Raw genomic sequence first — 23,983 nt, 5'->3', positions numbered from 1 at the left:
CTAGAGGTGAAGCAGAGTCAGGAGAAGGAGCGGGAAGCAGCGAGAGAGCCCAAGGCAACGGGTTCAGGGACAGCTGCCGCCTGTTTCCTGAGCTCTTTGCAGCAGAGCTCGCCCAGCTGCACAAGAACATGAGCGCAGACCCGTCACCTCTGCCCACCTGCTCCTTCTGTGCTCTGGCTGACAACACCTCTTCACGGGACCACTGGATTTCCCTGGAGTCACCTCAGCCCACAGCATCCTCTTGGCCCTCCTACCAATACCTGCAGGACTACTATCTGTTAGAGGATGAAGATTAGTGATAGTGATAGATGGTTAGTGATAGTGATAGCCATAAATAGTGATAGCGGTAGTGATTCTTTTAGTGATAGTGATAGGGACACTTGATATTAGAGGGTGGTGGTTGTTTTAATGATAGTGATAGTTAATATTAGAGGATAGTGATGGTTTTAATGATAGCGTTAGTTAATATTAGGGGATAGTGATTGTTTCAATGATAGCGTTACTTGGTATTAGAGGAGGGTGATTGTATTAGTGATAGTGATAGTCATAAATAGTGATAGTGGTAGTGATTCTTTTAGTGATAGTGATAGGGATACTTGATATTAGAGGGTGGTGGTTGTTTTAATGATAGTGATAGTTAATATTAGAGGATAGTGATTGTTTTAATGATAGCGTTATTTGATATTAGAGGACAATGATTGTATTAGCGATAGTGATAGTTAATATTGGAGGATGGTGATTGTTTTTGTGATAGTGGTACATTTAGTGATAGTGATACTTGGTATTAGCAGACAATTATTGTTTTCTTGATCTTGATAAATAAATATTTTTCCAAAAGCAGTAAGTTCTTGCCTGGTGTGGCTGTTTCTGTTGGGGTAGAATGCACAGAGCTGGGAGCAGGGCTGGGGCTGTGACAGGAGCTCTGAGAAACTTGCACTGCAGTGCAGGAGCTGCTTGTGCCACCTCAGCCTGCTTTCCCAGCAGTGGCCGTTCACAAAGCTTTCCTGCACCAGCACGGGGACACGCTGGCTAGCAGTGACATGCAGAAACTTCTCTGGGAGCTCATTTGGGATGCTGCCCTGAATCAGGAAGGTCTGGGCAGAGAGGGAAAGATGTTCTGCGAGGGATGGCTGTCCAGCAGTGAGCACATCAAGAGACCCGAGGTGGTGACTTAGGTCGTGGCAGTCCCTCCCCGAAGAGCTTCAAGAGAGGAGCATCAAGGAGCAGAAAGCTGGAGCCGGGCTGTGTGAGAGGGGAAGGAATGTCCTATCAATCACAGGAGCCTTCTTAAAAATTAGATGGATAACAGAGACTATAATTATAATAAAAATTACAGTCTTGTCGCACGCAGTATGGGAAAAAAGCCCAGAGCTGGGATAGAACAGAGAACTTTTGTGGAGGATTTTGTGAACAGCTAGCTAGTTGACAAAGGTCACACTGATATAATACCGTTAGTTAAGCAAGAAGGAGATGAGGATAGGAGTCAGCAGTCAATGTCCAAACCTGGCAAGGGCACTGTGCCCTTGGTGCAACATCAGGATGGGGGAGAGGATCGTTAGTTAGAAATATGAAGAAAAGATGTGGACAGCTGCAACATAGTAGCCACAAGCATGCTAAGGTAGGCGTAGTTAGCTGATAAGTAACTAACCAATAATGAGCTCGCCTTTTGCAATATGTATTAGCCTCATTAACACCAATATAAATGTATGTGCCTATCAATAAAGTTTTGAGATTTGCTGATCACTCCTATTGAGTGCCGCATTTCTTCTGCCGATTACCACAGGCCTCAACCCACTACTTTTATCCCAGCAAGTACAGTGAGACAAGAGCACTCCTTTAGATCCAGTGCATTGAATTCAGCAAAGCCTCCCCAGCCACTCCCAGCTGAGATGTTCAGGAATCAAAGGAGGAAGCTCCACCATGATTTCATTGGCAGTAATGGGGACACGCCTCTGGAAGTGCTGCCAGCTGAGCCGGGGGCTGGGCCTGGGGGGGACTCATGTGCCCCCATTGCTCTCTCAGGGCAAATGCCGTGTGTGCAACACCAAGGAAATGTAATGAACACTGCCTCGGGGATTTCATACAGACAGAAAGGCCAAATGGAGCAAACTTTGGTTTAATGATAAAAACAGATTGTGTCTCAACAAAGACAAAATGTAAAAAGTTGAAGCATAGAAACACCGAACCTGTTACATTTATTGCTAAATCTAACACTACTAATACATCTTTAATAATAGTTATATATCTTAGCTAATAAACAGAGGGATTCCTATCATGTAAACTAATAGAAGAATAAACAATCCTAAAAACTTGAAAAACAATCTTATTTCTATCTAGTCCTGCAGACGCATAACTCTTGCTAGCCTGGGGCAAATGCAGGGCTAATTTGGCCTTTTCTTCTTGGGGAGAGGCTGTGCATCCTTGCGTGGGCGATGTCTTCTCCTGTGCTTGTTCCTCTCCTTGATGGTTTCAAACTCCCTGGAAGACAGGAAACAAACCATCCGTTGTTAACTCCATACACACCATTAAGCCAAGTGCCGAGATCTCCCTTTTTGGATGAATTTCCATCTTTTCAGGCTGTGACAAATTGGTAAAGTGATCAGCACCATGAGTCTGATCTTGCTGGTTTCAATTCTTTGAAATGTCTTCCTCCTTTTGCTTCATCCTAGGTTTAATTGGATCAGCAGCATCAAAGCAAGTTTTGATGCATGTGTTCCTGCTTGTACGAACTGTGTCTTGTTGGGGCATGGCAAGGTTTCACTGGGAATGCTGGGTTTGAAGGAAGCTGTTTGGGTTCCAAGTGGGCTGTAAGCTTGAGCAGGGCTGCCAGGGGCGATCCTGCAAGTGGCCTCAGCTTGCCCTGTGGTGCCTTTGGAAAGGGTCAGCGTGCTTTAGGCCAAAGGGGCAGCTGGGAGCAGAAGGAGGAGGAGCTTGCGCACCGTTGGCACTGCCCGCACGGAAAGGGGCCTCCCGCCGGCTGGGGCGGCTGGCGCGGTTGGCAGCAGGGACACTCCACGCTGCCAGCCCGCTTGCGGCTTCTCTTCCCTGTCTCCCCAGTCTCCTTCCTGGGAGGGCTTTTCCTCCTCTTCCGTTTGCCCGCAGTCTGGAAATCAAAGAATCCTTACTTATGCTTCCTTCCTTCCTTTTAGAAAGCTGGAATTCACAGCATCCACCCCAAAAATCTATTGGCCTAAGCAAATTCTTCCAAACCCCAAAGAGCTGAGAAAAGGGCTGGATATGGCAGTGGGCTGCGGCAGGCTGCCAACCATGGAGGTTGGAGGAAAATACTCCCCTTTACCACAGCTCTAAGGGGGTGGGATAAATACGTGGCTATCCATAGTTCTACATGTCTGATTTCTACCTCTCTGCCTAACATCTATTTATCTCTGGTTTTCCTCCCCACATGTCTAGGGCGTGGCTTTTACATTCAGTCACACTAGTGAAGACACATGATTACCCATTTTCTCCTACCCAAAATAATCTCTCTCTCTCCCTCTCTCTGTCTCTCTCTGTGAAGCAAATTGCTCTCTGCCAGTAAGGAAAGTATTAAAGGTGCCATGGCACTGGCAGCTCCTTTTTGGGGATACGCTGGGGTGCTACAAAAGATCTCTAAAATTTGGCAGCATCTCCATGAAGGCAGCCCAGATGGCTGATGTTAGCAAGCAGTGGGGAATGAAGGGTCTGATTGGAATCTGAGGGTGCCAGCCCTTGAGAAACCGATTTGTAGAGAGTCAAAGCCCATTTTGATGGTGGTGCTGCTTTGTTGGGTCAAAGTTGTGCTCCACAATTCCGTATTTCAGGGCAGCAGCACAACAAAAGTCTGGGCAGCACCTGCTGCGCCTCTCCCAGTGCGTGGGACCAAGGGAACCTGGCAAAGCGGCATGTGGTGTGGCTTGACAGCAGGGTTTGTCCCCTTCTGCCAGTTTCTTGACCCTGCTGGCATGTCTGGATTTTCTTCCCACTCACGTGAGCAAGAGTGCTGCTGGCAAGTTTCTGCTCTTTTTTCCAGCAGTAGTAGTACTCCACACACTGTGCCACAGTCTTACTCGGGATCTGTTGTGAAGAGCAAAAGAAGGAATCTGAAACAGCCGTCCTGTAGGGTGCATTGGAGAACAATGAGAATACAGAGTAAAGTAGGAATTAAAGTCACGGAGAAAATTGAGGAGGGTGTAAAATGAAATGAATATGCAGGAGTCAGAGAGGCATTATGCAATGTAATAAACCGAGTATTGTGCTACGTGGTGCCACATGTAATGCACAGATCAACACCAAGTCCCTCTAGCAGAGTTCTTCTTTGCCCCGTTCACTGCAGTTATCCCAGCACAAGGTGTTGTGGAAGCAGCAGCACACCTGGGAGACAAGTCTAACAGAACAGAGCTTTGTCTTCCAAAACAGCCTGGAGAGAAGGGCTGCAGAGGCCGGATCATCATTTTCACACAGGCCTTCCATGTCCTGTTCTGTGACTACTTTAACAGTTTTGGTACTTGAGAAGAGAGGGACATAGGTGCAGTATTTGGTACCAGCAATAATCAACATGTCCCTTCTGATGATCTGCCAAGGTGAGAAATGTCCTGTGGCTTTACCTGCTTCTGGATGAGATGGAAATCCTTGCCGTAGGTGTGGAAAGCCTTTTGGAAGGCCTCCTTCTCCTCAGGTGTCCATCTATCAGAGCCTGGCAAGAAAAAGCAGCAGCTGAATTGATCCCTCTAGCCACTTGAAGCAGATCCCACTGGATGCCGAAAGCAAGCTGGTGCCAGCCGTCATTCACGTGCATGCATGTCTGCTCCCTCAGAAGGTGATGAAGACGAGAGCAGGCATTCCCCAGGGAAAAAAGCATGGAAAACGAGTCAAGCTGAAGGAGTAGATGCTGGTGCTTTCCCTGCCCCCAGAGAAGGCGAGATCATGTGCCGGTTTTAAGCACAACTAATTGAAGCAGAAATGCTTGACACGGCCATTAAGGGCACGGCAACGTGTCAGTGAAGGAAGAAGCTGGGCTTGGGTTACCTGCATAATGATAATCAGCCAAGGGATGGCCTTGAGCTGTTGGAGGACCCCCTGAGAGCAACATCTCCAGAGCCTCCCGCAAGATGCAAAGGAAAAAGGCTTGAGCTGCCCCACAACACAAAAAAGGAGCCAAACCCCACCAATGCTGCCCTTCAGCCGCTTTGCTTCTTCAGCTGAGGATTCAGGCCACTGGCTCTCATATGGGTCAAAGATTGTGCTTTGCTCCCAGTCCCTCATTTTTGCTGCCCAGCCCTTGGCTCCTGCTCCCCAAGGGTAGCATTTTCCTCTCCAACTCCATGATTTTGCTCCTCCTGCATCCTGAATTGCCTCAGCTGACTGAGGCTTCTGGGAATTGTCCCTCAAAATGTCTTCGAGAACACAGATCTCCAGGAGGTTTTCAAGGCAGCAGGCTGCAGGACCCTGCGGCACTGCCTCCAGGAGAGATCTTGTCCCTGCTGGAGCCATTTGGGCTCAGCCCTGCCGCAGCTGGACGAGACACAGCAGGCAGCGAGTGCTCTGCTGCTTGTGAACTCCCTTCTTCAAGGAGCAGCCAGGAAAGGCTGTCCCGCTGCCCGGGCCTTATCAATTCCCTGCCCACTCTTGCCCGCGCCCAAACAGCCGCTTCCTACCGGAACGCTGCCGCGAGCCTGGTGCAGGCAGTGCAGGGCGAGCTCCAGCTGAGCTGCTGCCCCGGGAAGGCCACGGGAGCTGGCCATGTCCAACAGTTCTCTGACTGCAAGCACAACAAAAACCCACCCAAAGTCAGCCTTGAGCCAACAAAGGGGAAGGCTTGCCGTACAAGGCAGGAGGGAAAGCACAAGAGCTAAAGCCTGCAGCTTGGAGAGCACGAAAAGGAGAGCAAAGCAAGGGGCAGCTGAAGCAAGGGCCCACCTAGTGCTGCCTCTCCCTTCCATGCAGCTTTTGTCATAAGGAGTGGGGGCCAATCTCCCCTCTTCCAGTGGCACATGCCTCTGACCCATTTGGAGAGCAGCACAGTTGCTCTTTTTCCTGCTCTGCTGCAGAAGCAGAGTATTGTCCTTACGCCTACCACTTCCACAAGGGAAGATGGGCATGACAAGGAGAGAAGCAGAGCCTGCCAAAAGCTGCCTTTTTACCCAAAAATCACCATTTTACATGCCCGACTATCTCAGGAGTTGAAGGAAAGCTAGACAGCTACCTCTGTCTGGTTTTTCCAGGTCAGGGTCGTCTTCCTCCAAGGGCTTCCAGACCAGGGTTGCAGGCTCTTCATCCTCACTTGGCGGCCCGGTCTGCAGCTCAGGGAGCTCGGCCTGAAAGTCACTGCCAACATTGATGTGTCTAGAGGAAGAAGGAGTAGGACGTAAGAAAGGCAAGTGGTCAAGAGACACCTGGCGTGCAGCCACGGCCTTGGACCAATCCCACTGTGACTCTGAAAGAGCAGTTGTCTTGCTCGCCATTCCTCAAGTTTGCTGTCCTTTAACCCTAGGCCAAAACTCACGGCTCAGTGTGGGCTCTTGCTTTCCTTTTCATTGTGCCTCTCCTTTCCACCTGAAAGAGATCAAAACAACGCTCCAGATAAAACTCATTCTGCCAAGATGTGTCGGTAGCCCTGCTTCTCATCCTCACCACTGAAAATCCCAAGCTCCTCTGTCCCAGCTCCTCTCCATCAGGTGTCATTGCTGCATTTTTCACTTGGAATTTCTGAGGCAGGTCCCTCTAGCAGTCTGCAGCTTGCTCAAGAAGGAAAGCTGAAGGGCAGGCACTAGAGTGCCTTGAGTCTTGGGGCCAGTGAGAAGAGCCAAGAGGATGCATGGAAGATGAACTACTGCAGGCTTGGGTTGGATGGAAGGCAAAGGTTCTTCAGCCAGAGGGGGCTTGGGCACTGGAACTGCCTCCCCAGGGAAGGGCTCCCAGCACCAAGGCTGAGAGAGCTCCAAAAGTCTTTGGACACTGCTCTTGGGCACAGGCTGGGATTCTTGAGGCTGTCCTGAGCAGGCCCAGGTGCTGGGCTCCATGATCTTTGGGAGTTCCTTCCAGCCCAGAAAATGCTGTGACACTGTGATTGTGTTCCTGAGAAGCACCACTCAAGAGGGCATCTCACAGCTGCCTCTGACCGTGAGGCAGAGCCAGCCCTACACACATTGAACAACACAGACAAATCTAGAGCAATATCTCTCTGGAAAAGAGATGCAAGGCAGTGGGAAAAAAAATCAAAAAAGCTATGAAAATAGTATGTGTCTGTAAGTGATGTAAGTATGTGAGTATATAGGAATTGCTGAAACCAGATCATTTCTGAGGATGAAAGCCAGTACTGCAGACAAGCCCAGCAAACTGCTTCCATGCTCTGATGGGCAGGCATCCCAGAGGCGAAGTCCCATCCTTCTGGTTTTTCAAGCTTTGCAGGAGGTGTGACCAGAGTGAGGGCATAGCAGGATTAGCGGACACTGAACCCCTGACCTCCTGCGGAATGACCAGTTGGTTTTGGGGTCACCACAACGTAGTTTTAGGACTTAAATGGGTGCCACGAAGTTTTACACAGGTCACCAGTGGACGAGAATCTGCAAGTGCACCGTGACAGCTCCCTACGTCCTCTATGGAAAGGTGTGTATTTCCCCTGGAGGCAGCATTATTCCTGGAGAAGTTGCAGCCTGCTTTCATGTGCAACCTTGTCTGGGGAAAGTGACCACACACCGTGTCTGTGGTGGTTGGTGGCAGAGCCAGCTGGAGCCTCCTGCCGTTCTGTGAGTGCTTTGGGGGCCCACGGGGATTTTCTTACCTTGCACAGTGCCAAAGTGCTGTGGGGATGCCTGGCAGTAGACGAGGAGATGAGGATGTCGCTGCAGAGGCCAGCTGTGGCGCCGAGTGCAGAAGGTGGCTGCTGAGGGACAGCCAGGAGCAGATGCTGCAGCTGCTGCTCCAGCGCTGCTCCACCAGTGTTCCACCAACGGCCGCAGGATCAGCAGACAAGGGCAGTTGCTACAGGCACAGCCCAACATTCCATGCAGAACCCCAGGGGAACCATGGGACAGAAACAGGGATAGGCCACCTTTGCCCCTTCTACTTCTTCTGCTGCAAGTTTGCTCTGAAAACTGAGGAGAAAAGCTCCCCACTGGGGCTTTTCTCCTCAGTCCTCTGGATGGGGAAAAGTAGAGCAGGGACAGCTCTGGCTCTCCTCTTTGCTTCTCTGTAAGGTGCCTGCAGCTGAACAGGCACAGGAGGCTGGCTCTGTCCAAGCGCCCATTCCACATTTCCTGCACTGCAGAACCAGGATGACTGGCTCTCCTCTGGCTCTGAGAGGAGCTTGCAAATTGTTCTGTGCAGAACCAAGTGCAAAGCTTTCTGTCCAAGTGGCGGCATTCATCCTGCCCCCTTTCTCAATTGTCTGGTGCCCAATAATGTCACTTGATGTTTTCCCTCCTTTGGCCTGCTGAGCTGTCTCTCACCTCAACACTCCTTCCCTGAAACTTGGAGAAACGGGATGTTTCTCAGGAGAGCCGATGGGGACACACACACTGGGGCAGTGCACCAGCATTGCTGTAGTCAACAGGTCATGCAGAATTTCTAGGTCTCTCTTCCAGCTCCCTTGAAGAAGGGAGAATGTTCGTCTCTACTACTCTGGCATTCCTCTAAGGAAGGAACACCAAGAGAACGAACGGCTTTTCGACATGAACGGCTTTCGCCTTTGTTTGAATACTTAGATATGGTAAAACCCAGCCACTTGTACTGCTTCCCTGCCTAAGGTTATAGTAAAACAAATCTTGCTTCCTTCCCAGCAGACATCTTCCACACATATGCCCCCAACCTGCTGGGAAAACATCTGGAACAAGGCCCACTGCAATGCAGATACTTTGTAGGCTCCAGATCCCACCTGCACTGGCTCCAGCAGGCAAGAGCAAGCTTTGGTCGCTTCCCAGAAGCAGCCTGGCCATTCCCCCCTGCCTCGCCCCCTCGCCATCCTCCACAGCCCCTGCTGCCAAAGCCTTGCTAGGCAGAGCCATTTGCTGGGCTCGGTAAAAGAGTGACTTGGATTCTTCTTTGGTGCAAATACCAAAGCTGTGAGAAGTGAGAGGATCAGGTTCACAGCCGCTCTGCTTTAGCTAAGGACATTACTGGAGGCTCAGAGCCTGGTCCTTTAAAGAGAAACTGAATCTGAGCTACTGGTGTTTTCCTGGTGCATGTGGACATTTATTTTCTACAATCTCAAGATGATCCTGAGGTGTTCTAAAAAGTCTCTTTTCCCCAACTCAGCTGTCGAAAAAGGAGTCAGAAGTCTTCCGTTTTGTTCTCAAGTCTGTTTATTATTTCTTATCTAAAACATTCTCTGTCTGGCTTGCAGAGGTCTGTTCTGTACGTCAGTCTGAGGCACACTGCCCTCCCCCAGGGCTGGTGTTGTCTTTTATACTATAAACTACGTATTCAATATTTACAGTTATGTCCCAATACCTATCACCTGTGTTAGACAGTGACTTTCTACTCTAAACCAATCCCAAAGTGCCACCATCACCAAGAAGATGGAGGCTAGGAAGAAGAAGGGAGAAGAACAGGACAATGCCCAAATTCCTCCATCTTGTGCCCCTAGACCCCCATAGTCAAATTCTTCAAAATTCCACCTTTCACCCTGTGGCAACTACTGTTATGCTACTTAAACTTTTGTGACTTGTAATTCTTCATATAAAGTTGGTAATTTGCTCCCATGGGTTGAGATTGAATTCCCAAGTGTCTTTGGCTTCCTGCCAGGGTCTCCAAGCCCCTGACAGGATTTTGAGCCATCCAGGGCATCCAGAGGGATGTCCTGGGTTCTGACAGAAGAAAAGACTACATATGGGACTTATCCTTTATTTGACATGAAACAGTTTTCAACAGAAATCGGGGAAAAAAGCCTTTGAACACATCTTTACTTTGAAGAAAGGTGGCTGCAGCAGCAAATACTTACCACGACAAATAGGCATGAGCTGTCATTCTTTATGTTATTATGTGTGCGTGAAATACTGTCACTAAGCCTCTACAAAACACACAGTGCAATGGGAATCTCTATTTAATCTCCTCATCAGTACAACTTATGCTGGATTCTGAGAGACCTATTTAATTACTTTAATGCTTCGACCATTCCTGTGAATGTTCAAAAGCCATTAACCATGGCACTCAGACTCTGGCAGATATTTGGTCTTGAAGGAGAACTTTTTACTGAGTTTTTTCTTATGTCTTTTAAAACACACTGTGATCAGTTAATATCATGAGTTAGAAAGCCATAGCATGTTGAAAAGCACTATTGTAGCAAACATCTATGTAGTCAGAAAACGTCCTTTAGATAAAATCAGAATGTCCAAGGACTCTATCCTCTCCCTCTCTCTTTCCCTTGCCTCTTCTTTCTACCTTTCCCTTCCCTTTTCCCATTCCCTCTTCACTCCTACAGTCTCTTATATTCACAGAGAGAGGTTTCTATCACCTGTCCCCTTTAAAGGGATTTACCACCCCTTCATTAACTCTGCCAGATGCTGTTTGAAGGTGTTCTCTCCGTTCTCTGAGAGGCATCTCTACACCATCCTGCCCCTGCAGACACTCTGCCTTGGTGGCAGAGGCTGTCACAGCACTGCCAACAGCAACTGTGCAGCCAGAGCTGCAGAATCTGTCACTGCTGGCCTGAAAGTGCCAGCCCTGGATGGAAATATCAGCAGGAGCTCATGCTCGTCCTCCCTGTGCTGACAAATCCCTGCAATCCCTCCTGCTGTGCTCTGTGGCAGCACTGCCAGAGGAGGCAGAGGATGTGACACATCCTCAGGGACACCTCGGGCTGGCTCTGGGCAGCAGGACCTTCCCTTGGCCCATGCTCACTTCTGCAGACAGCTATGGCCATGAGCCTCACACACTCCTTGCTTTTTGGGGCAAATCCCTTCAGCTTTGCTCATTTAAGGCTCTGCAAGGGGCCAAAGACCCAACCCTCTTTTTCTGAAAAAGCAGATGGTGGGCAGTTCTTCAGCCCACAGAATTAAAAATAAATTCTTTTGACCCAAGTAGCCTCCAAACACATATTTTGGGAAGGAATTACTTTTCCACACATAGTGCACTTTCCCTCTTTTACTGCTAACAAAATCCCAGTGTTTGATGCAAACAGCCCCAGGATATGTTCATGAATAGCTCATCAAATAGCTCACAATCAGCCCCTTGAGAAAAGCAAAGTGTGCTTTCTAATGTAACCAGTTAGTTTGAGTTTTGAATGTTTTGCATTTGCAACTGAGACCCTGTAAGCAATTCTAATTGTTGGCAGTAGGTGAGATACTTCTGAACAAAGAAATCAGTTTTACATGGCATTTACCTGGTCATACAAAAGAATGGATGTTTGGAGAGTGTGTTTTTATAATGTCATATGTTTAAGGTGGGACACACACAGTGTACAACATCTCTCCTTTATACTTTTCTTTTATAAATACATAGTTCTAAGAATTTATAACTTTTATTTGGCTTAAAAGATCAAAGACTCAGTAGTAAACACCTGTCAAGCCTTCTGGCCACCCAGGGCCATAGGGTGCTACTGCAATAGTTATTTTTCAGGCAACAGTAGCAAACATAGGCCCCAAGGCACCAACCTGCCCCCTTTCTGTATCATCAGCAATAGAAATTGGTTTTAAATTATGAGAATTTCCAACTCCCAAATGTCAAAAAGTATGTATTTTCACATGCAAACTATGATGGCTTTTGCTGATGTTTATAACATTTCACAGGGCCAAAGATGACTCAGATTTCTGAAGTTTTACAAAATAGAGATGCAAATGTCACAGGAAGCACAGCAAGGATGAAGGTTTAATCACCCTGAAAAAACCTCTCTTGCTGAAGTGTCCATAGAATCACAGCTTGATCCAGAGTGCACCGATAGCACCTTACCCTGTCCATGAGCCATCCTGGAAATGCAGAGCATGCCAGCCCCAAGTCTGGTTCTAGTGCCCGTTCTTATGCACAATTGTCTCCAAAATCTGCAGCAGCACAAGCCAAGGTGAGGGCAAAGCCCATTCTGAGGATGCCTTGGGGACCCTCCACGCCTGTTCCGAGCGCAGGGGACAGCAGGTTCTGCCACAGCAGCAGAAATTACATTATGTGTTAGTAAATGCAGCATTTAGAGTAGCAACTAAATAGTCCTATCTCAGAGTTAAATGTTCAATTCTTCATAAATGCAGTACCTAAACCAGTTAAATCCCACCTACACCCCAGACATCCACCTATACCTGCTTGTGTAAATTGTATTTTCCACTCCACTCCCTGGCCCTTCTCTCACCACAGTCCTCAAGCCCTCAACCAGGCACAAGCCAACTTCTCACCATGCTGTTAGTAATCACCTGCCCCACCCACACCAGCTGTGCAGGTCCCTGACTGCTGGGAGAACAGACTTGAAATGCAGACCCCATCCTCCACCACAAAAAAAAAAAAAAAAAAAAAAAAAAAAAAAAATCAAATTTTTCTAAATCATTTCAGACTAGTGAAAGATCAGGACATTGAGAGACTTGTTTATTACCTTCAGGCCAATCAAGATAAAGTTTATGTCCTTCTGTATCAAGGGAAGTCATGGCTTCATTTTGAAGCCCAGTTTTATGTTTTGTCAGCCCACTTTCCTTCCTCGTTTGTCCCTGCTCCCCAGGAGGCCACTCACTAGGCATATATAGAAATACCTGTGTCTGAAAACACATCTACATGAGTGCATGACTTGCACTGCAGCAGTTGAAGGCGTTGTTTTTATTGCACAAAGATCACAAACCTCTTCTAGAAGAACTGTAGAGTTCTTACTATGGGGCTGTAAGAACCCTGCCAGCACGTCTGCTGCTAAAGCAACAATTCCAGCTTTGCAGTGGCTTAAGCGGGCTGAGACAGAAGTGTTGCTCCATCAATGCATAAACCACAACAAAGCAGTGGGGACAAGCCTTTGTTCCAAGTGTGACTGAAGCTTTGGGAAGCAGGTTTGCCTGCAGAGGGCACACAGAAGCAGGACACCTTTGCCTCCTGTGCACCTACAATTTCTACAGCATCATTATCACTGCTCGGGTGACTGAGCAAGCTGACAGTGTGTGACAGATTGTCTGTCGTGTACAGAAAGTCACAGAAAGAAGAAGGGAGGGAGAAAACAGGGAAGATGACAATGCAAAAGATGTTGAAGGAGTGTGGCAAGGATTGAGGATTAAGAGACAGAAATAAAAAGAGACCATACCCCTAAACTGTCAAGTGCTGAGGAGAAACTGCAAGTACTTGCATACTTCAGCTCACCACCTGGACTTGCATGCCTTGTCCACATTACCATAATTTCAATAATTTTGATTCCTGGAGAAGCTGCCAGGTCCCCAGTACCAGTCCTACCTCCCTTCCAGCAGTCTCTGTCTGGGCAGAGTTGAAAATAGATCAGGGATTATCTTTTACTCCATAAGCATTCAAGACAGCCAGAGAGGTTCCAGGAAAAGGCCATAGTGAGTGCCCAGGACAAAGAGATTTTAAGCAAGTGGAAGAAGGGAGTATTAATTGAGGATCACAGTTATATGTTGGGGTATAACCTTTCAAATATTTGTTGCTTTTGAAATAGAGATTTTTGGAGTTCACTTGAGTTAGCAATATGAATTAAGCATTTAAATTTTAGCTTGTAGAATTAAGTGTTGATTTTTTTCCTTTTACTTAAGAAATCATGGATGTAATTATCATGCCAGGCAAGAACAGGCGGGGCCAGGGGTTGGATATGCATGAAAAGGTTGAGCAATGTCATCTATATGGAGCACCTTTGTGAATAAAAGATTGAGCTCAGACCAGGGCTCAGGGCACAAGTTTTCAGGAGAGCTATCTCGCTTGTGCCAGGTGCTGACAATACAGACCCACTTCATAACTACATCAGGTTGTGGAGTCTATTTATTCCACCTATGGCTTCACTTTTCTACTGAAAACTGCAGGTGAGAAAGCCCAGGCAGAAAAGGGAAGGAGAAGCCATGTAAACAAACCCATAGCTCTATACAAGGACAGAAGCAGATTTCATCTTCACCAAGCTGAAAAGAGTGGTTTTATTAGAAAAAAAACAAAAGCAAAAATACCCTAACATCATATATATTCTCCCACCACATTCAGACATTACAACAATAAAAATGCACTATAAAACCACTGCATTAAATTGGTGAGTTAGGAAAAATAAACAGGGCACAGGTTAATCTATATAGATCTTTGGAAAGATGAGCAATTACAATCTGCACCCCAGCTCATGCTCAGTATTTACTATAATCTTAAATAACAATAAAGTCAAACACAACAGAAGACTGATGTTCCTACCTTCTGCTTCCAAACACAGCCACAGGTGGCAGCAGCTACCATGAGCTCCATTCTCCTGAGCTCACAGCGCAGCGCAGCTGTTCCAGCCACACCAGCACGGGACTGGCCACAGGTTGTACAGCCCGTGCCTGAGCCAGGATCAGAGCGCGTTTCCTCTCAGGTAATGGGAGCCCCGTGCTCTTCCACAGCTTCTCCACCTTCTCCAGGAGCAAAGCAAACCCCACCACAGCTACAAAAGCTGATGCTTATCAAAGTTTTCCCTTAGCAGCTTGGAAGAGCCAACTCCCGCAGACTCCGCAGAGCGTCCGTCCCGGAGAGCCAGCCACAGCTGCCCTGCTCTCCTTTCATCAGATCTGGGTGACACCCACCCACAGCCATTGAAAAGGGTCATTCCCAGCCTGGGAGCCAGGCGGGTCTAAGCAGCGAACAGTGATGATCATTAGAATCACCTGAGTAACAGCTGAGGTGACTTAGCTCCCTGCTTTGGACAGGCCCCTTTGGTGTCCTTGTGCAGTGGGGCAGTCCCTGCCCCGGCACTGGCAGGGCTGGAGGGCAGCTGGGAGCCTTTCCCAGCGCCTGGCAGCTTCTGCAGCTTTGGCAGCTGGGGCATGTCTTGTGTCTTCTGGAAACCTGCCACCACAGGGGGATCCTCAGGTAGCCTCGGGCTGGCATCTCTGATTTTTTTTGCAGTTCTTTTGTTTGTCTTAGGTCTGAGATCAACAAAAGGGCTTCTCCCACAACTTGCAAGCCGCTAAGTGAAATAATCTCGTTAATTCACCAAACACAATATTGCTGCCCCAAAGCAAGAACACACAGGCAAGAAATATGTCCATGCATGTGAAAAACACATATGAAAACTGATAAAGTTTAATAAAGGACTACAGGAAACAAGGACCATAGCGCAAAGGTTATTATGGCTGGATGCATCTGGGCACTCAGCCAAGCCCACGCTGTGTGTTGCATGAAGATTGCTGCATATGCATAGACCCTTATGCATAGCAAACTTTAGTTTACATGTAACAAGAATTGTTTTGCATGGCTCCTCCTGTGTCTTAGAGCATGCATATTCCTTGGTTGTGGTTTTAGTCCATTCTTACCACCTCCAATTTTTGGACCTTGGTCCGCACCATCTTCAGACAGTGAGTGCTGACAGTGGGCACATCTGTAGCAGGTGTCATCTTTCTATGTTCATTGGATGTTATCCCATTTAAGTAGGCATTGGAACACAAGCATACTTCTATCAGCTATTTCACTACTATGTCTAAGCCTAATTAAGAACTGAAATAAAAACTATATCTTTATAAGAAAGTTACTTTAACATCACACATATAAAATCTATTTTAATATTTGCAAAAAGCCAATATTAGAATATTATAATATGTATCTATAACAATCTATTGATAATATTGCTGAAAGAAGGAAAACTTTTCTAAATACCTAGTGCCTTTGGTAATCGCTAAAGGTAATGTAGCTTGGGCTCTACTACTGTTTACTCATCTTTCTATTGCACAGAAATCTTGGATACTTTAGTGTGTAGATCTGTATTTATGACATTCTCTGAAATGGAAGTAAGAGGAGAAATGGGCTAAATTCAGATATCTGAAGTTATGTCTGAACATTTGCTGAGGTAAATCAAAGACTAAAGGACAGCTACTCTTTGTGAAGAATGCCAGAGCAAGTTAAAATATGTATTAACAGGCATAATCAACACACTAGAATTAAAAGAGCATCTCCACCAGAAGAGAGAGTCTATAAAATCACACTCTGCATCAAGAAAACATAATGTCTATCACTACATGGATTTGTCGCTTTGCACGCCCCTCTGCCAAGTGCAAGGGGCCTCAAGGACTGAAAGCACAGGGAGCCAAAGGGAGACAGCTGCACCTACGTCACTGGGGGCTCCTGGGGAAGCAGTTTCCTTGAGAATCAAGCTCCTCTCCTCCAAAGGCACTTCCCCAAATGTCTGCATTTCCCGGGAAACACCAACACACACTTCAGAAACCCTGGCAAGGCTGAATTCCTTCTGCTCCTTGCAGCACAGGCGCTCCAGCTCGAGCTCATCTTCCTTCCCCCGGCTCTGTGTCACTTCCTTCCCCACGCCCACGTGTCGCTTTGGGCACGCAGCCCCGGGCCCCTACAAACACGAGCTGCCCGCTGCCTCTGCACGTGCCTGAACTCCTACCTGCGCTCAGGGCAGCAAAACCAGGCTGTTCCCAGCCAGGGAGCGGAGCCCTGTTCCCACAGGAGGCTCTGGTCAGCCCCTTGCAGGACGCTCCGCTGTGCACGCAGCACTTCTCCTGCCTGCCCAGAACTCTCCTGGCACAGCAGAGCACAAGCTGGCCGGCTCTGGGCTCAGCACTCACCAAACACGGGCACAGGAAAACGCAGTGGCTGTTTTGCAGCCATGCCCAAGACAGCTGGGAAGGGTCCCCTGCCTCTGGTCTCACTTGGTTGGCTTTCTGAGTGGGCCTGAGGCAGGGGCTGCGATTCCTCACTTGTGGGGAGAGCAGAGCTGCCAGAAGCGCACCCAGCCTGCAGGCACTGCCTGACAGCGCTGCGGCCACTGGGACGCTCGCGCCTCTGAGTCACAGCCACTGCACTGCTGCTGCTGCTGCTGCTTCATTTGCTTTGAGGCACACCCAGAGCTCACTGTTAGGCCACCATGGTCTCTGGTTCTGCCCTCTTCCTGTCCCTGTGAATGCATGGAGCCTTCCTGTGCTTTCAGCAAGCTCTTGGGGAGAACTTCCAGCATGGCAAGCTCCTCTGCCCTTGGTGGATGCTTGCCATAGAAGAGCATACTCAAGCTGGCTCTTCAAAAACCCAGGGTCCTTGTTCCCTTCAGCATGCTCAGCACGACCTTCAACTCCATGGTGCTGTGCAACTGGAGCAGCAGGACAGGGACCTCTGCAGCCTGAGCTGCCCTTGTTCCTCTCTGCCCGTGCACAGACGATGGCGTGGAAGAGAACGGCAGCAGGGCCCTGCGTGTCCCCGGGCTCAGGATTTGTGCTGCTTCAGCTCCACAGAGGGTACCACGGGTGAAGTGAAAAAGCCAAAGTGTTTATTAAGGGAAGGCAAAGCAAAGGGGTGAACTGGGAGGGAAAAACGTGGATGGGCAGAGCGTGGGGGCTGGAGGGAGGGAGCTGCCAACAGGGAGGGAGATGGCAGGAGCTCCTGGAGCTTGCCACAGGCTCAGCTGTGACCAGCAAGAGCTGGGCTTGGAGCTGCAGCTGGTCCCCTCTGCTCTGAAGGTGCTCCCATCTTCAGGGGGAACTGGGGGTGGCCAAAGGACACTGGATCTTCTGAGCCTACAGATGAAGTTGGGCAGATCTTGTGCTGAACATCAGCTGGACAAATTGCTTTATAAAGGAGGGGCTTTATTAGCTCAGGGCTTGAAGGGCTCGAAAAGGGAGGAACAGAGAATAAAAAAGTCTTGACTAGCATTGATTTGTTTGTTGTTTGTTTTTTAAAATTTTCTGGTCTCTTGATAGCTTAAGAGTTCCAGTCTATCTATTTTTTACATTTCTTTGTTTTGATTATTTGTTTTTCTGATCTATGGAAATCTATAATATCTTCTCAGCTTTTTTTGTTGTTGTTGTTGTTGTTTGTTTGTTTGTTTTGTTTGTTTGTTTGTAATCTACATCATGACTGCCATGGTAAGTTACTTACCAGACAACAAAAACTTTATGCACTTTGTGTTTGCACTGCTGGAAGCTGTGTCAGCTGTGTCATGCTCCTTGTGTGCCCATAAGATGTGACAAGGAGCAGCTGTAGTGGATGTCAAAGGAGTGCAAGGAGGGGTGGAGGAATCAATTTGCATTCCTTAGAAAGAAGGGAAACAGAAGTACTGAGATGCTTTACACTACTTCTGTGATGGGTTTCTGGCATATTGTAATACAATTATCTACAAGCAGGAAATCAGCAGGCTGCTAAAAAATGACAGCAGAGAGCTGAATACCCCTAGTGCTGAAGGGCAAGGGATTTAATTTGTTCCTATGTTGGTAGGGATCTCATTCTGTGATAAGGTAAAGAAACAAATTGCAAGTAAAATAAATCTGTGCACATCCGTATTGAGACACTCTGACTGGCAAGGTGTCTGGATGTTGTGTGCATAAGAATCTCTAACCAAATACCAAATTCTAATTGACTTTCACAAGTGAATTCATACTGGATTTCACAAAGGCAGTTGTCAATGCTCTGCAGGTGAGCAGCTTCTTGAATTAGGAGAAACTCGCTCACTATTCTGAGCAGACTGCATTCTGAAAGTGCAGGTGAAAGAGTTAAAAAATCTCATCAAATACCACTTAGCAGAGAAAGGATTTCTAAAAATTGCATTGTAAATAGAAGCATATTTTTCTGATTTTACTTTCATTGTTCTGTAAAATTAGGATGACTTTTATGAATAATGAAGAAATGAATTTCTGTTTATTGAAAATAAGAAATTCTTTTTTTCTTTACAAATGCCAGCATAGATTAAATACTATTTCTATATTTCAGAAAGCTGTGGGAGAGCTGTGGAGAGTTCTGTTTAAATCACCCCAAGTGATTTCTAAATAACTTCTAAATTGTTTAAATCATCTCCAGCCCATCAGAGAGGAAACTCTTTTTGTTAGAGAAGCAGCTAACTCTGTCTTTTCATACTTGAAATATCTGATGCTTTGAATAATACGTGACATTTGAATGCTGATTTTGCACTTGGGACCCAGATCATCTACCAATCTTTAGGGATATTGGGACCTGACATCCATCTCAGCAGCTTGCTTTATGCAGTAACCAGCTGCAAGCAACTTAAAGAACATCAGCTGTGAGAGTCACTCCTAAAACTTCCTGTCTCCAAAGTTAAATTATTTAAACAAATACTACAGTTTTTTAATAAGATGTAAAATGTATAAGGAAGCTTTCAGAATGGCTTTTTGAGATATAAAATGTCTGTGATTGACTGGAAATACACCTAGGTGCTGTGATGGTACCTTTTTGCTATGGAAGTGTGAGCCTGTTGTTACTCAGGAATGACAGACTTCATTGTCAGGAGCAAGAGGTTTCATAGAGCAAGGAGTTTCCAACAGTGCAAACCAGCACCAACCATTTTGCAAGTCAGGACAGCCTTCAATCATGTTTGTTTCTGAGTTTCATATTGGATGCTCTCATGACTGTTTTCTTTTCACGGACTCATCTGGAAAATGTGGAGATCTTGAGCTGTTTACACCGACTAATCCCTCAGGCTAGAACTACAGCAGAAAACAATACATGTGACAGACTCCTTAATCCTTTTATGATCTCCATCTTTAATAGGCATCCTGATGGCACACAAGAAACCTGACTGCAGAGTAGTCATGCATACAGAGCACATGTCACTAGTTGCTCAAAAGTGGGCCTGTGGGTATTTCAGAAGGAGTGGGTGGGTGTTTTCTATATCACATGCATGTGACAGCTCTCTTCATGTAGTAGGTGAATGCAGTAACTGATGTTCCACCACTAACATTTGTTTAATGTAGTCAAAGAAAAGCGGTTTTTTTTAACATTATTTGTTTCTATGTATTCTACTCTGTGTCGTAATGGATTCTGAAGGCCATAGTGACTTTTTGGTCTGTTTTTTTTTTTTTTAAGAGGTCCAATAGCACAGTTAACACAGTTTAATTATTTCTCCATGTAAGAAATTTCACTCCATTTTCCGCTTTCCACATTCATTCAGTTTATTTTCATCAGGTGCCAGCTTGCTGTCCAGCAAACCAATCTCATTCCATATTGGTTTGTGATGAGGCCACAGGGCAAAACAATGCAAAAAGAATAGGAAAAAAGTGGCCAAGAAAAGAGAAGCCCTTGACCTCCTTCCTTTATGTGGCAACCTCGTTTGGCTGAAAGAGAAGTGTTGTAGTATAGATGAAAGTAATTGCTCTAGTACAAGAAGTATAAATTTATTTCTAGCTCCTCTCAGTGTGGAATTTGTGTGCTAGATTTGTATAGTTAACACTTTGTGACAGGAGTCATGATTAAGCAGAAAATATTTTCTAGTTGAAAAACTCGCGTGACCGATAGCTGGTGAAAACCCAACACAAGCAGAAAGTTTGTTTGGCCACCCTGTCTTAATAGTCTCACTCCTGAGTGAAATTGGCAAAATGAAGCCAAGATCTTTCCAAAGGCTAGGGCCTGTTTATTGAAAGTCATGACAAGCTCAGAGGAGAGCCCAGGGTGAGCCTGGGACCTGGGCGGCAAGTCCGAGTTCCAAGCTAACAATGCTGCGTGCTGCACAGAGTTTCCTTGGACACGGGCTGGGCAGAAAGACCTAGGTGCTCAGCACCCAGGGCTTTTAAAGTCTCTTAAAGCCACAGGAGTGATGCGCTCTCAATCCACCTGTTGCATGCTCCTTGTCTTGGTTGTTGCTTGCTCCATAAGATGGTGCATCTCTGGCCAATCATTCCAGAGTTCCGAGGCTTCATTGGCTGGCTGCTCTTGCAATCTTGTTTCATATTAATTCATCATCTCATGAGGCAGTTTTCTAGAAAATTCCCTCACCCAGATCTCACCACCCCCACTCTACTGGGCATGCATTCCTATTTCAGCACATTTAACTCCATAACTTATTACTCTATAACTTATTACATAAATTAAGTGTAACAATTTATTGCATTAATTAACAATTCATGGCCCCACCTACAAAAGCTAACTTTATTTATAACCCTACTGCCAAGAACTTGGAGCTCTGCTCCTGTGCCTTTCTTGGCAGGGCTCCTGGGGCAGCTGGTTACTGTGCCAACACTACCTGTTCTTCTGTATCAGATACAGGAGTGATGAGAGAAAAAAAGAAAACACAGTCTAAAGCAGAGCTCCTGAAGAGGGGACAGCCACAGTGTGTCCTTTTGTTGTTCAGAAGCTTCTCACCATCAGGGAAGGGAGCAAACCACATCAAAACCTACCACTTTAAACCTGAACTGGAAATCCGATCATCCTCTTGTGGTATTCGCATATTCTGTGGACAGAAAGAGACTTCATTCTCTGCCAGGATTTTCCTGAGAAGCTGTGAGAAAGCTCAGAGAAAACAATTCTTCTCTTAATCTTTGCACCTGTTGTTGTGCACATGTGGAATGTGTTCTGGAGGTTGTTTACCAAAAGGTAGTTTCCTAATTGGACCCTAGTGCTGGTGTTGGATTCCTTGACCAGTTGGATCCAGTGTGTTGGACTGCCTGGCAATGGAGATGGGTTTTTCCTAGTAGTATAGTGTAGTAGTGTAATATAATATAGCATAGCTTAATAAAGCAATTATTCAGCCTGTACTATACTATAATATAGTATAGCTCAATAAAGCAATTGCTCAGCCTTCTGCAGTCATGGAGTCAATGCACATTATTCCCCCCATTCGAGGGCCCCCTGCCACACAATAATCCTATAAGGATTGATCAATGGCCTTTAACAGAGAAAAAATTAAATATCCTTAAGAGATTGGTAAAGGAGCAATTACAGGTCCAAGATCACATCACACCCATGAATAGTCCCTGGAATTCACCAATATTCCTCATCCACAAGAAGACATCGGGCTCCTGGAGGTTGCTTCATGACCTGAGGAAGATGAATGGAGTGACTGAAGACATGGGACCTCTTCAGCCTGGACTTCTTTCTTTAAAAACGTCACATTAAAAATGTGACTTTATGGTCTCATTTTTCAATGGGACCTTTCTGAGAGATATCCTTTGTTGAGAATAGAATGGGTTTTTCTTCCCTACAGGTTCCAAAGACTAGTTTTACAGTGTTAGGGATAATAGCACAAATTGTCATTAAGGCCAGAACAAGATTGTTCAGTTTAGCAAGTCAAGAATTTGCAGTCATCTATTTACCACTGAAAAAAGATTCTCTTGATTGGGCAATGCAAAATTCTGATGATTTACAATATGCATTATTAAATTTTACAGGTATTTGTTCTGTTCCTTACGTGGCTCACAAATTATTGCAAGCAAAATTGAGTTTTAGAAAGGAACCTATGTTAAGTGAGGAACCTTTAAATGCAATAACTCTCTTCCCTGATGGATCTGGGAAAAGTCATAAATCAGTTGTAATTTGGTTGAACCAAACATCTAAAACCTGGGAATCAGATTTTCTAATAATAGAAGGATCACCTCAGATTGTTGAGCTTGCTGCTGTGGTTCAGGCTTTTCAGCTCTTCCCACAACCTTTTAATTTAATCAGAGATTCTGTTGCTAATGTGGTTAAAAGATTAGAAGGATCAGTTCTAAAGGATGTTAGTAATGACACTTTATATTGTTGGCTTCCCTGTCTTTATACATCATTGCAATATAGAACTAATCCATATTTTGTTTCTCACATCAGGGCTCATTCTTCACTTCCTGGATTTTTAGTGGAAGAAAATGCGAGAGCAGACAAACTGGGAATGGTTATTTCAAACACTCTGCAAAACATTTTTGAACAAGCAAAACTGAGTCATGTCTTTTTTCACTCAAATGTGCAAGCACTTGTGCGAATCTTTCAAATTTCTAAAAGTCAGGCTAAAGCTATCATCAGTACTTGCCCTGACTGCCAGCTTGTGCAGCCTCCTGTTTCTACAGGAGCGGTCAACCCGCAGTGTTTGCAGAGCCTGCAGTTATGGCAAATGGATATCACTAAATACCTTTCCTTTGGTAAATTTAAAAATACTCATTTTTCAGTAGACACATTCTCTGGTGCAGGTTTTGCTTCTCTTCACACAGGTGAAACAGGTAATTGTGCTTGTCAACATTTTTTGCAAGCTTTTGCTTCATTGGGTGTGCCCCAAAAAGTAAAAGTCTGCAATGGTCCCGCATACATATCTCAAAAATTGGCCACATTTTTAAAGGATTGGACTGTTTGTCACCATTCTCCCACAAGTCAAGCAATTGTTGAGAGGACACATCAGACATTAGAACACATTCTTGATCAAGAATGAGGGGGGGAGTAGAGATCACACCACAGATGAGATTGAACAAAGCTTTATATATTTTTCATTTCTTGAACTGCTCTGTTGCAGAACCTGATCCACCAATTTTTAGGCATTTTTCAAATAACACTCAGGTGCAACGAAAAGAAAATCCCCCTGTTTTAATTAGAAACCCTGGGACAGGACAAATTGAAGGTCCTTTCTGATTAACCACTTGGGGCAAAGGGTATGCTTCTGTCTCTACAGGTGCAGGAATTAAGTGGGTCCCAGTGAAAAACATCAAACCATATCACACCCCAGAAGGTGTTGATGAGTCCAAGACTGTAGAAGCAAGTACACAGACGTGAGCTGAATAGAGGGATCACGTGTCACACCTGACATTCCTTGTTCATTGCTGGGACCTGCAAACTCTGATTTTATGCTGTTTATAAATGTGTCAATTGTTGGTTTTGTAGAGCTTGTTTGGCAAAAGTGTGGTTTTTGTTTTGTGACGTTATAGATCCCCTCTATTGGGTTTTCAAAAGTGAAGTTTTTATTAAAGGTCAAAAGCAAAGTTTTTAAATTGAGGAAGATATGGGAGGTTCTTTTGCCAAAAATTAGCTCACTAAAAGAATGGAGCAAAATTGAATGATACACTGATGTTGGTTGTTTTTAATTGTTTAACAATTTAACAAACTAATGCCAATATCACTGCAATAACACAGTGATATTAAACAGATGTTAACATCTGTTTAATATCACTGTTAAACAGATGTTAAGATTGTTGGGCATGCTACCCTTTGAAATAGAACAGCTGTTGATTTTTTCTTTTTCCTG

At 45.8% G+C, this 23,983-nt stretch overlaps 1 protein-coding gene across 3 annotated transcripts; it reads right to left on the bottom strand.

Moving 5' to 3' along the window:
• Nucleotides 1-2,164: 2,164 nt before the first annotated feature.
• On the bottom strand, nucleotides 2,165-8,017 carry LOC135307635 (transcriptional-regulating factor 1-like). Of its 3 annotated transcripts, XM_064432039.1 has the most exons (5): nucleotides 7,760-8,017; nucleotides 6,182-6,531; nucleotides 4,584-4,672; nucleotides 3,967-4,053; nucleotides 2,165-2,478 (listed from the first exon to the last, which is right to left on the bottom strand). In XM_064432039.1, the coding sequence occupies exons 2-5, from the start codon at nucleotides 6,438-6,440 to the stop codon at nucleotides 2,470-2,472; spliced, it is 444 nt and encodes a 147-aa protein (XP_064288109.1). In that variant the 5' UTR covers nucleotides 6,441-6,531; nucleotides 7,760-8,017; the 3' UTR covers nucleotides 2,165-2,469. The 3 variants fall into 3 exon arrangements, 2 of the variants coding, with proteins under 2 accessions (XP_064288109.1, XP_064288108.1); XM_064432038.1 differs by lacking the exon at nucleotides 2,165-2,478 and having other exon boundaries at nucleotides 3,038-4,053; XR_010368337.1 differs by lacking the exons at nucleotides 2,165-2,478; nucleotides 6,182-6,531; nucleotides 7,760-8,017 and adding an exon at nucleotides 5,005-5,529 and having other exon boundaries at nucleotides 3,038-4,053.
• Nucleotides 8,018-23,983: the final 15,966 nt, after the last annotated feature.

The sequence above is a fragment of the Passer domesticus genome, chromosome 9, assembly GCF_036417665.1.
Source record: "Passer domesticus isolate bPasDom1 chromosome 9, bPasDom1.hap1, whole genome shotgun sequence".
In the NCBI taxonomy this organism is placed as follows: domain Eukaryota; kingdom Metazoa; phylum Chordata; class Aves; order Passeriformes; family Passeridae; genus Passer; species Passer domesticus.
Note: the sequence above shows the minus strand (reverse complement) of the source record. Positions and strands in the feature narration are given on the sequence as shown.